The sequence below is a fragment of the Archocentrus centrarchus genome, chromosome 9 (genome assembly GCF_007364275.1).
Source record: "Archocentrus centrarchus isolate MPI-CPG fArcCen1 chromosome 9, fArcCen1, whole genome shotgun sequence".
Lineage (NCBI taxonomy): Eukaryota > Metazoa > Chordata > Actinopteri > Cichliformes > Cichlidae > Archocentrus > Archocentrus centrarchus.
In genome coordinates, this window is record NC_044354.1 from 18,823,582 (window position 1) to 18,836,463 (window position 12,882).

The 12,882-nt window shown below is 39.1% G+C and overlaps 1 protein-coding gene across 1 annotated transcript; it reads left to right on the forward strand.

Moving 5' to 3' along the window:
* Positions 1-2,169: 2,169 nt before the first annotated feature.
* On the forward strand, positions 2,170-12,640 carry gda (guanine deaminase). Its single transcript, XM_030736955.1, has 15 exons — positions 2,170-2,364; positions 2,909-2,997; positions 3,215-3,386; positions 5,311-5,398; positions 6,497-6,602; positions 8,018-8,045; positions 8,159-8,266; positions 8,878-8,985; positions 9,065-9,162; positions 9,399-9,466; positions 9,830-9,979; positions 10,114-10,232; positions 10,335-10,362; positions 10,458-10,530; positions 12,586-12,640. The coding sequence occupies exons 1-15, from the start codon at positions 2,236-2,238 to the stop codon at positions 12,626-12,628; spliced, it is 1,407 nt and encodes a 468-aa protein (XP_030592815.1). The 5' UTR covers positions 2,170-2,235; the 3' UTR covers positions 12,629-12,640.
* The last annotated feature ends 242 nt before the right edge of the window (positions 12,641-12,882 follow it).

Genomic DNA, 12,882 nt, shown 5'->3' on the forward strand with positions numbered 1-12,882 from the left:
TGACAGCCTGATAATAATGAATTACAATAGTCCAGTCTAGAAGTATTAAATGTATTAATTAGCTTTTCAGCATCACTCTGAGATGTTTCTAATTTTAGAAATATTAAGCAAATACAGAAAATCAATCCTATATATTTGCTTAATATGTGCATTGAAGGACATATACTGCTCAAAAATTACTCCAAAATTTCTCACAGTGTTACTGGACGCCAAAGTAATGCCATCCAGAGTAAGTATCTGGTTAAACACCATGTTTCTAAGATTTGTGGGGCTGAGTACCATAACTCCAGTTTTATCTGAATTTAGAAGCAGGAAATTAGAGGTCATCCTGGTCTTTATGTCTTTAAGATATTCTTTAAGGGGTAGCTGTAGCTCAGTAGAGCAGGTCACCTACTGATCGGAAGGTCAGCAGTTCGATTCCTGGCTACTCCAGGCTGGGCAAGATACTTAACCCCAAGTTGCTCTCTGACGCAACCGTCAGAGTGTGAATGTGTGTGAATGTTAGATAATTAAAGCACTTAGCTTAGTTAATATTGGAAGTGCTTGTATGAATGGGTGTGCGTGGGTAAATGTTGTATAAGTGCTTTGATATAAGTGCTTTGAGTGCTCAGACTGAGTAGAAAAGTGCTATATAAGAACTAGTCCATTTACCATTTCCTGCAGTTTAACTAATTGATGTGTCATCTGGCTTCATGGATAGATAAAGCTGTATTTGAGTATGATACGCATTGTAAAACTATGTCATATCCATGATACTGAGGAGGGTGGGGCAAGTATCCAATCTAGAGGGCATAGGCTTTTATGTGATTTGACCTGCTTTTGGACTGTTTTAATATAATATTGAACACAAATGGTCAGTAATTGGGTCCAGGGCTACAAGAAGTGCAGGAAATATGTTATTCTGCTGTCTTGCTACAAAATGGCATGGTGGCAGTACCCCAAGAGCACAAAACTGATCTGGGATCCAACAGCATCTCAACAGCCTTGCAGGTATTTATGTGAAGTTAATGCTTATCACACCAGGCCACGACTCTAGCAGCAGCTCTGTGGGGGGATTCACTGGAATCCTTGGTGAGCAGACTGAGAATGACAGTGTCATTGGAAAACTTCACAATGTGCTGATTTGGCTCAGAACCCACGGTCATTTGTATACAAGGTGAACAAGAATGGCGAACTGACGCACCCCTGGAGGGGCACCAGTGCTGCCCTCCAATGTATCTGAAAGAGTGGAGTTGAATTTGACTTGCTGCGGCCTAATGGTAAGGAAAGAGTGATACCACCTAATTAAAAACAGGTTTACATTCATCTGCACCAACTTTTTAAGGAGAATGTGTGGCTGAACTGAGTTAAAAGCTGAGCTAAAAATCAAAAAACAAGATGCTGCGCAGTAATTCCACCCTGGAAAAAGAACAGTTCAAAGAAATCATTCAACGCCCAAAATGGCCATGACATTGATGCCTCTGATGAGTATATGGACGAGCACAACTGTAGACTGGTTGATGGTTCTCTTTCTCAGGTCATGATATATTTCTGATTAATAATATTTTTGCATTCGTCTGAAATTATATGTTGTATTTTTTAAAAATAAAAGACGCCAAGACTGATTGCTTTTCTTCTCTGGAGTACTTATTATCAAATGTTGTCTCAATTTCATTAACTTAAATATTATAATTATGAAACCATAAAACTCATGGAACTCAAACACCCTTAATCGGAGAGACTTTTACAGGTCTCAGATCAGATATTTAAGCCATCTGAGCCGCTAAACTCTTGGTTTCATTTAAATATTTTAACTCAGTGACAATAAAACACGTTGCTGCCATTCTCTAAGATGAACTGATGCTGAATAAGGTTTTTATTTTATGTCTTTTTGAAAAGAACTGATTATGTCCGACTTTGCGCAAGAGAAATGAGGGATCGTGTAAGTTGCGGCGCTGCTTCGGGATCGATTTTATTCCCTGAACTTGGGTAACCTACTTTGACGCACCGCACCTCGGTTTGAGGCACGTGTGAGTAAAATAAACGTAAAACAGCTAATTCCTCATTAAGTTCATACGCTGGTCGTGTCTGAAGACAACGTGACATTCCCAACAAGCACCTACACCCTGTCCTCTCATTGGCTGCTCAAGACCTCTGCTGTCAGGTGGTGTTTGGCACTGCCAGTGGACATAACCCTGGGTCGCTCCCGCTGCAGGCGGTATCTCACTGCTGCAGCGCGACTTACCTGGAGAAGATATGGCAACCTCTGACCGACCCGACACCCCAATAGCGTTTGTGTACAGGGGCACATTTGTCCACTCGACTCAACAAACTGCGCTACAAACGCTGGAAGATGCGCTCCTGGGAGTAGATACACAGGGAAAGGTTTGCGGTACTCCAGAATATCAAAAATACACTTTTGCATTTTACATTTGATAGATATTCTGATGATTTTCAATGGAAAATAATTCAATCGGGTACGTTTTATGGCGTAAGTCTGTTTTAGTATGCTATGCTGTTTTATTTTTTTCTTGTGTGCTGTTGCTGAGCAACTTTGACAGTGTGGCCAACAGTAAATCCCCTGATACAAAACACTTACCATTATACTCCTCCAGTAGGTCTACCTATCTGATTACAGCGTGTGATATATATATGTGTATATATATATATATATATTTTTAAAAAGGATATATAACTTTTAATATACATTTTCTTTATGCCCAGAGAAGAACAGACTCGGTTGTTCTGTATGAATAAATACATTATTAAATGGCTGATCAAAATACAGTAGAAGCTAAACATATTAAAATTATACAACAGTTTGATGATGTTTTCCTTTCTTCCAGAGTTCTCAGCTCTTTTACTTATTTGTAAGCACTTTTCTGCAGGTATACCATTAACTCCTGATTTCTATTCTGCTACATATCAGGTTGCTTTTATCAGGGAAGGCAAGGAGTTAGAAAAAGTGTCTCAGACCTTTGGATTCAAGCCATCTGATGTCACTCAACTGGCACAACAGTAAGTTTATTATATCAATAAGTTACTGGATATGTTGAAATTTTTAATCATAGTTATAGCATGTGATGTGACTTCAATAAGTCACATTAAAGCTTGTGATATAGCTCCACACATATGATTATAAAGATGTGCATCTCTGCACTGAAAGAAGGTGATTTCTTGCATAGGGTATAATAACCATATATTTAAAGCACTTTTATGGCTTGCTGTATTCCAGTGAGTTCTTCATGCCGGGTCTGGTAGACACTCACATCCATGCATCACAGTATAGCTATGCTGGCACAGCCTTGGACATGCCTTTGCTGCAGTGGCTTAAAACCTACACCTTCCCTGTGGAGTCACGCTTTAAGGACTTGGAGTTTGCCCGCAAGGTCTACACTCAAATTGTGGTGAGTTTACTGACATGGAAAAATAAGTGGCCATCAAAATGTCATCAGTTACAAGTTGTTGTTTTCTTTTTCTTTACTTAACCTTTATTTATACAAGTAGCCCCATTGAGAATCAGCATCTCATTTGCAAGAGAGACCTGTTTCCAAAAATATAATAAATTTACAACAATAAAATAATACAATAAATAGTAAGTAAAATGCCAAATGTTTACACAGTGATATTAAAACCAGGACAAGGTCCCAGCGATGATGTGACAAAACTGTTTATATGTATTTTAAAGTCAATGGGCAAAATGGGAGAGCTGTAAGTCCTTCTGTAGTGTGTCCCATGAAGATGGAGCAGAAAGGGAGAAAGCCTTTTTTCCAAGCTCAGTATGAGCTGATGGAACAACGAAGGTAATAATTTTCTGAGAATGCAATTTGTGACTACTTTGTTTACATAGCATGTAGTTTGATAAATACAAACGGACTAAACCAGAAACAGATTTATAGATAAAATGAAACCATCCTGCGTGAGGTCATTGAGGACCAGTTAACCAGTGTGGTGGTGTGTTAGGGGCTTACAACCAGTTATAAATCTTAATGCCCCATGATAAATTGAGTCCAGCTGGCAGAGAGAATGAGCAGGGGCATTCATATAAATGATATCAGCATAGCCCAGGTGGGGTAAAAAAGTGGCAGCAACAAGGCAGCAAAAGGGAAACATGATCTGTTTCTGAACAAGAACCCCAGTTTCAGCCTCAGTTTCTTTAACAGGTGGTCAATGTGTGACTTGAAGCAAAGACTGTTACTGAAAGAGAATTTATAGTTTGCCAAAACCTCCTAGGGTCTTTCAGACTGTCTGTAGTTGAGGCCAAAAAGTAATCGCGTTTCGCCTTCCTAATGGAGGCAGTGAATCTATTACGCAGCTGACGAAAATGCAGCCAGTCAGCATCAGAGTCGGACTTCCTCGCGGCTGCCCGGGCCTGGTTCCTCTCATGTAGGAGACCCGCCAGTTCAGAATTGAACCAGGGGCTGTCCCGACCTTTAACTCTGACCCGGTGATAAGGAGCGTATTTGTCCACAAAGTAGATAAAACTCTCATAAAAATATTCCTAAGCTAAAGCGACATTGTCGATCAGTGTAATACAACCCCAGTTAAAATCCATCAAATCATAAAGAAACGCTTGCTCACTAAAAAAGCTTTAAGTTTCTTTTTGTGATAATGCGGAGCTTAGAGCGTGAAAGTTTCATGTTCCTCACAGCACCGGCCACCATGCAGTGATCACTCAAATCATTGACAAAAACTGCTGATGTGGAAAATTTATGTGGCATATTGGTTAAAAAAAAAGATCAATAAGAGATGATTTATCTGGGGGTTTGGGATTCAGCCGTGTCTGACTTTTAATAATTTGGGTTAGATTAAAAAACAAACAATGCACTTTAACATCATCAGACACAGAAGAGAGCCAGTCCCAGTTAAAATCACCTACCAGAATGATTTCATTAAAATGCACATGAGACAAAAGTTGAACTAAAAAAGATAGTGCTTCAGGAGAAGCAGATGGGGGCCGATAACAGCCAACAACAATTAAAGACTGGTTTCCAAACAGATTAATACTTAAGGCCACAATTTCAAATTGCTTAGGTACAGATCTAGAAAACAAGACCTGAACAGCCAGACACGCCTTCACATAAACTGCCACACCACTTCCTTTCCTGGGACGGTCTGAGCGATAAATGTTAAATCCCTGAATTGTCACATCTTTGTCCAGTACAGATTTAGAAAGTCAAGTCTCAGAAACGACAGTTATGTCAGCACCAGTTGAATAGGCCCAGATTCCAATCATGTCCATTTTAGGTCCATTTGTGAGCCTGTAATTTGAGGGACTCAGCAATGTTGAATTTGGTCTTAATCCCACGATATGATCCTTGTGTTTTACAGAGAAGAACCCTGAGAAATGGAACAACCACCGCATGTTACTTTGCTACAATCCATACTGAAGCCTCTCTCTTGTTGGGCCAGATTGCTAGTAAGATCTCTCATACTAAAGCACACGCGCAAGCATATGCTTTTATTTTTTTTAATAAGCACATGCTTTTATTTTTTTTAATAAGCATATGCTTTGAGCTAAATATTGATATTTAAGCATTAGCCCGCTTCATTGTTTGCTATCTGTCACATTGTCATTGACTGGGAGTTTAGTGCGCGTGCGCGCGCGCGTGTGTGTGTGTGTGTGTGTGTGTGTGTGTGTGTGTGTGTGTGTGTGTGTGTGTGTGTAATAAGCTGTCTTTCTTCACTCAAATGAAATGTATCGTGCACACTGTACAGAAATGATCCTTCACCTTTATACCTTAAGCTTATCTTCTTCCTGCATATTATGTAATACTGAACGCATGCTCGCATGAATTTGCAATGATGTAACACTAATGCATCAAAACCTGCTGTTCTAAGCTTTAGAGTCATTTTGCGCAAACAGGGGCGTTGAACCCTTAACTTTGTCCTGCTCTGGGTAGCTGTTCCTGTTTGTCAGCAACTGTTGAACAGAGGCATGTTGCAGTATTTCCAAACCATGTATCTAACATTCATGCTGCATAATGCTCTGAGTATGTTTAATTCATTAGCTTGAAGAAGTTTAAAACTGTTTTGACAGATCAGACATAAATTGTTTGATCGTAGTTGCACCACAAAATCTTAGTTTTCAAAAACAGATATGACAGCAGAGAGGTTAATCTCAGACTCATAGAGATTAACAACTTGTCAGTGGCAAGCAACACCCTAAAACATTCCATGGTGTGTCATCATTCATGAAAGGAACATCATGTTGTATTATATAAGCTTGAAACTTGTGATCGAGCCCATAAACTAATTAGGAAAATGTTAACATTTTTATATGTAACTGATAGCAAAAGTCAGACGGATGGTAAAACAGTATTCTCGTTCTCATTTCAGTTATTGTATATCTTCATGGTCACAAGCAACATCCACAACACTTAGACCCCTTGTGATCTTTTGTGGGCATACTTTTTTTTCCTTAAAAATGAACCCAGTTACAGCTTTGATATCAAGGAAATGAAATGGATTAATGTTTACTTCTGTTCCTGTTTACTCACTGATGCTTTTCTTGCAGATGACTTTGGACAGCGTGCCTTGGTTGGCAAGGTGTGCATGGACAGGAACAATTCGGTGGAACATTACAAAGAGACCTTGCAGGAGTCTCAAGACGAGACTTGCCGGTGGGTGCTGACTATTTCATATGTTTAATTGTAGCATTTATTCAACACCATAATGCTGAGTGTTGGGTGTTGTCCAAATAAGAACAAGGCAGTTCTTCCACTGTGAGGAAAGTCCATGAGAGAACAAGTTTAATTACACTGTATTTATTCAGTCTGCAACAGAGAGGAGCCAGTTTCAGGACTTCAAGCTATTATGTCTGATACATTGCTACAGATTTTTTCCAGATAGAAGTCAAATGTGTCACAGATTAAAGCCATATAAAAAAAAAAAATGGGGAAATAATCTGATGATATCATTGACAGTAATATTAGCGCCATATGGACAATGTAATGATAAGCTTTTAAAAAATTAGCTTAACTGGTTACAGATGATGTCTTCATTGCAACCTGCAATGAAGACATCATCTGTTAACTACAGTTGTGGTCAGTCACCAATAATATTTGGTTAAATTTCCCTTTGCTTGTTGCACCTTGCCCAGATTCTTTTGTTAACCATCAACCAGCTTCTGACATAATTCTGGTTGGATATTTGTCCACTCCTCTGATTCCGTACTGAAACTCTTCAAATTAACCATTCCTCTGCAGACGATCAGTTGACTGTTTTACAACTACTCTTTCAATCATTTTTAGATAAAAAGGAAGGTTGGAGATCAGCCTATAATTAGTTAAGACAGCTGGGTCAAGTGATGGCATTTTAGGGCTTGTGATATGTAACCCATTAATAAAGATAGATTGATCATATTTAAGAGCGAAGGCATTGTAGGATTTCTTTGAGCAGTGTTCTTGGAATGGGGCCTAAAAGACACAATGACGGTTTGGAGGAAGTGATTATTTTAGTTAATTCAAAGATTACTTGGAGGGAAAGAGTCTAAATAAATATCAGTAGTAGTGAAAGTTGCTGTACATGATCAACAGAATCATAAATCCCTCAGTTAGCAGTAGCATCTAGATGCTCAGTTTCAAAGCACAAAAACAAAAAAAAACATCCTAACAAAGCAAACTACAGGAAGGGTTTAACCTGTACTTGGTATGGCAGTTTTTATTAGTAGCAGATTTTATTTCTTACTAAGTGTTTCGATCTCTCGTTTTTGCCAGTCTTAAGACGAGAACTGGTGCCCCCCAAAACCCTTCTCACTAGCAAGGGGCTGCTCCCTTGTGGCATAACTTGGAATCTAATTCCACTTAGGATTTCTCACAGTCTAAAATTTAAGGTCCCAGTCTAACAGAATTACACATTAAAATATGCTAAACACATCTAATTAAAACCCCATAAATATGTTGGTAACTTATTAACCACAAATACCAGCAGATCTGTTATGAGTAGAAGTTTCAGTTGCAAAAATGGATGAATTTTCATATTTGTGAATGTGGCTGCCACCAATAAATAAGCTAAATTGTTATTTTGCTCTCTGAAGGTTCATTAAAGAACTCCTGAACAAAAAGGTAAGATTCTATAATAAGCATGAACAGGAATAAATTGGACTATTCAAAGATGTAAGAAGAAAGAAAAAACAAGTTTTCTGACTGTCTGTTTCTTCTTACCTCCTCTGGGGTAGTACCCTTTAGTGAAGCCTGTGGTGACTCCCCGTTTCGCTCCATCCTGCACAGGAGCTTTGCTTAAACAGCTGGGAGAAATTGCTAAAAATAACAACCTGCACATTCAGGTGAGTTCGCTGTAGCAACCAAACTAGGCTGTGTCTACAGGCGACTTTTTCCACAGAGACAATCTAATGTTGGTATGGTGGCAATTAAACCACCAAAAGGCCACTTGAGGGAATCTGAATCCATTCCCAGTGCTTTGTGGTGGAAAAAACTGAGGTCTGAGATGTCCAATAATTTGAACACTTTATCGTCTAAAACTTAAAACCACAAAATCTTGAGTGCATGATTAAGAGATTAAAAAAAAAGCTTCAAAAGTGCAAAAAAAGGATTAAAAACATGGCATAACCTTCAGAACCAACAACCACACATGGCTGAAAAATTGTACTGCATCCTCCTGGCTCTGATTCCCTACACCTGTGCCCCTAAGGCCTTCCTCAAACAGGGTAAACAACCAGTCTACAACCTCTGCCCCCTGGTGCCCAAGTGACACTACTACAAAAACATCTAGACCTTAACAGACAATATAATACACATCAGAACTGGTGACAACAGTTGGACCTTTAGGCATTTAGATAATAAAATAAATACACACATACAAATATTACAGAATAACATATGGCATAATGCAATAACTGTGCTGCTGCTCTGTCTGATGTGCGCTTTTTGTTGTCAGAGTCATATCAGTGAAAATGTGGAGGAAGTGAAGCTTGTGAAGGAGCTGTTTCCTGATTCAGAGTCTTACACAGATGTCTATCACAAATACAACCTGCTCACTGACAAGGTCAGCACGCCCCTGCCTCCGCACAGACTTTTTTGCACCAAAAATGATATAAATACTGATAACCACTGATGCTTCACAGACAGTGATGGCCCATGGGTGCTACCTCAGTGATGAAGAGTTGGCTCTATTCAGAGAGACAGGAGCATCTTTGTCCCACTGTCCCAATTCCAACTTTTCGTAAGTACCTGATAGTTCTTGAACTATATCTGACTGAGTGTGTGTGTGTGTGTGTGTGTGTGTGTATATATATGTAGAATTAGGTTGTACGAGCATTAAAAGGATTTCAATTTAAACCTTAAATAGGTCAGTAGTAATAGTCCTGAAATAATAATCACCTGGCAGTAAAACAATATTCCCTGTAATATTTATTTACAGTTTGATTGCCATCTCTCACTCTCTCACTTTCTTTTCAGGTTGTGCAGTGGAGTGTTAAATGTCCGCAATGTCCTGAAGCACAATGTGAAGTTGGGGCTGGGAACAGGTGGGAGCAGAGCAAGTGTAATTCTAAATATTCTGCAAACTTCTGCAAACAGACCATTTCTTTACACTATAAAGAAGTAATGATGTTTGGTGATTAAGCTTTTGTAAACTCCCCATACTAGTGCACACTGTTACACTGAAACATTGCACCACTCATTTTTATGGTTCATTTAGGACAGTCAGCTGAGAGGTTTGGCACGCAGGTCAGCGTAAAAGTTTAAAATCAAGCTCAAAGTTGGTTAAAAAGTTTAATTTGATAGGCGCTTTGATTTCACGTGTCAGAAAGCTATACAAAGGAAGTGCTTGCTTTTCATATTTTATATTTCAATGCCCCATCCTGTCTGTGTCTGTGGCGCTGCATCAGATGTGGCTGGAGGCTATTCTGCCTCTGTGCTCGATGCCGTGAGGAGAACTCTGGATGCATCTAAAGTCTTGACCATCCAGGACCCAGCACATGACGTAACACTCAGTTTTGAGGAGGTGTTCAAACTAGCCACACTGGGAGGCAGCCAAGGTAAGATACACATGCCATTCAAAACGAGTAGTTCTGCAGTAGGCATTATGATTATGATTATTATTATGATTAATATATCAAGTGTTCAGTCCCTATGTTGAACAGTTTATTTTATGAAGTCTATTTTTCTGTAGCCTTGTCCCTGAATGACCAAACGGGGAACTTTGAAGTGGGCAAAGACTTTGATGCCCTGAGGATTAATGTAGCTGCTGAGGATGGGCCTATTGACCTCATCCAGCCTGAGAAACCAAAGGTTGGTAGTGGGACACTATAAATCTGTTGAAATAAATTAAGACAAAACAAAAAAACTCAGATTGAAGTCCAATTGGAATAATTATAATCTCTCGAATTTCAGATTCTTTTGGAAAAATTCTTGAATTTGGGTGAGTGACACTTTTTTGGTTCCCAAAATATTTCAGTAGAGTGTGACTCTGACCCATTTACTTGATGCTGATCTCCCTTCCTTGTTCTGTGGCAGGTGATGATCGTAACATAGCGGAGGTGTTTGTAGCTGGCAAGAAGGTGGTGCCATTCACCGAGCCAAAGGAAGAGTAAGCTGTTGCACCTTCGTACAGCTGTACCCTCGTACAGCCTAAAATAGGTGTAAGATACAGGATGTCCAACACAGTAACTATAAAAAATGCCCCGTGTCTGCAAAACAGGTGAAAAAAAAGAACAGACACAGTATTTCATACAATTCAGGACAGTTGAGCTAGAATACATGAGTCTTTTCCATGAGTCTTTAAATGTAATTGCTGGGTTGTAAAAAGGAGAATAAGGGACTTATTAAGTGAACTTTGCACTTTTTCAGATGATTGTTGCCAGCCAGGTGTGTGTCATTTCTGCCTGCTACTAATGCAACAACACTCTCTGATTAACAAAGCACTTTTTTTTGTCTTCCCTTTGTTCATATACACATCATACTTATTATTTCAACTTCTTTCTTAAACTTGTTTTAATTTAAAAAAAAAAAAAAAGCGGCACAAATCCTGTTGAAGATTTAAATATTCCTTTTCTATTACTTGTTGGTTCAGTGTGACTTTTGTCCACAAAGTTTAGTGTTGGTGAAGTAAAGCTGCTCAGTGTGCCGCTGCAGTGCCTGAACTGATTATCTTCAGTGGTTGATGGTTCCAATTTTAATGCTTGTGCAGCTAAAGCATCCTTTGTGATCCAAAGACTGGAACTGACTTGAGAAAATACCAAATGGCACATGATGCTACAACCCTAATTCCCAAAAAACTTGGTACGCGGTGTAAAGTGTAAATGAAAACAGAATGCAAAGCCTTTCTTGTCTGGTATAGGATTCTAGCTGCTCGACAGTCCTGGGTCATCTTTGTTCTATTTTTTATTTTATGATGTGCCAAAGATTGAAAGGTCTGGACTGCACACATGCCAGCACCCAGACTCTTCTACCATGAAGCCATGCTGTTGCAGTACCATTTAGCATTGTCTTGCAGAAATATGCAAGGCCTTCCCTGAAAAAGATGTCATCTGGATGGGAGCATGTCTTGTTTTAAAAAAACCTGTGTATACCTTTCAGCACTGATGGTGGCTTTCCAGATGGGCAAGCTGCCAATTCCATAGGCACTGATGCACCGTCATACCATCAGAGATGCAGGCTTTTGAACTGAGCACTGATAACAAGCCTGATGGTCCCTCTCCTCTTTAGTCCAGAGGATGTGTCATCCATATTTTCCAAAAATAATTTCAAATTTTGATTTGTCTGACTACAGAACAGTTTTCCATTTGGCTTCAGTCCATTTTAAATGAGCTTTTGCTCAGAGAAGACAGCAGCATTTCTGGATAGTGGTCACATATGGCTTCTTCTTTAAATGATAGTGCTTTAACCTTATTTGTGGATGGCACAGTGAACTGTGTTCACAGACAGTGATTTTGGGAAGTGTTCCTGAGCCCATGCAGTCATTTCCATGACAGAATCATTCCTGTGTTTAATGTAGTGGTGCCTCAGGGCGTGAAGATCACAGGCATCCAGTATTGATTTTTGGCCTTGTTCCTTTCACACACAGATTTCTCCAGATTCTCAGAATCTTTTGATGATATTATGCACTGTAGCTGATGTGATATTCACAGTCTTTGCAACTTTATGTTTGGGAACATTACTCTGAAACTGTTCCACAATTTGTAGATGCAGTTATGAGATTTGCAAATCATTGCATTCTGTTTTTATTTACATTTACACAGCATCCGTAATTTTTTATTTTTATTTTTTACATTTTTCAATTGTGGTAGTACTGTTTAATAGAAATATTTTAAACTGTGGGACTTTTTCTGTATTTCTATAAGGTAAAATTAAAAAAAAAAGTCCAATCTTTATTAGTACTGACACTTGCTTGATGTTCATCAAAATCCATAGTTGGGTTTGATTCACTGAAAACACTTTGAGTGTATTTTACTTGAGTATTTATTTTTCTGACAACTTTTTACTTTTACTCACTACATTTGTACACAAGTATCTGTACTTTCTACTTCTTACATTTACAAAACAAGCTCGTTACTTTATTTTTAATGCGTCTGAGAAACGTTTGCATTTCCGGTCAGTGCGGGAGCCGGCTTTTGATTGTGAGTGTCTTTTTCTTGGAAATCAGAACAACAGGGTTGGAGGGAGGGAACAGACACCCCACACGGTAGAGGGAGAGGATCCTGCAACGCTCGCTCGGAGACCGGAAAGAGCCAGAGGAAGTTGCGCTTTACATAGAGGCTGCACGCCGGAACGGTGAGGACAATAAATGACAGAAAACGTAAAGAACAAAAAAAGTGTGTGCAGTTTGTCACACAGTGTGTCTGCTAGCTAAAGAACAGCTGCTGTATTTTAAGGGACAGCAAAGAATGAGCGATAACTTCACTCAGATGGAGAAAGATGTAAGAAAGAGGAAGAAACGTCC

Coding starts and splice junctions, on each gene's coding strand:
- gda (XM_030736955.1), top strand. CDS start 2,236: ATGGCAACCTCTGACCGACCCGACACCCCAATAGCGTTTGTGTACAGG. Junction 2,365..2,908: donor GAGTAGATACACAGGGAAAG/GTTTGCGGTACT, acceptor GCTACATATCAG/GTTGCTTTTATCAGGGAAGG. Junction 8,267..8,877: donor ATAACAACCTGCACATTCAG/GTGAGTTCGCTG, acceptor TTTTGTTGTCAG/AGTCATATCAGTGAAAATGT.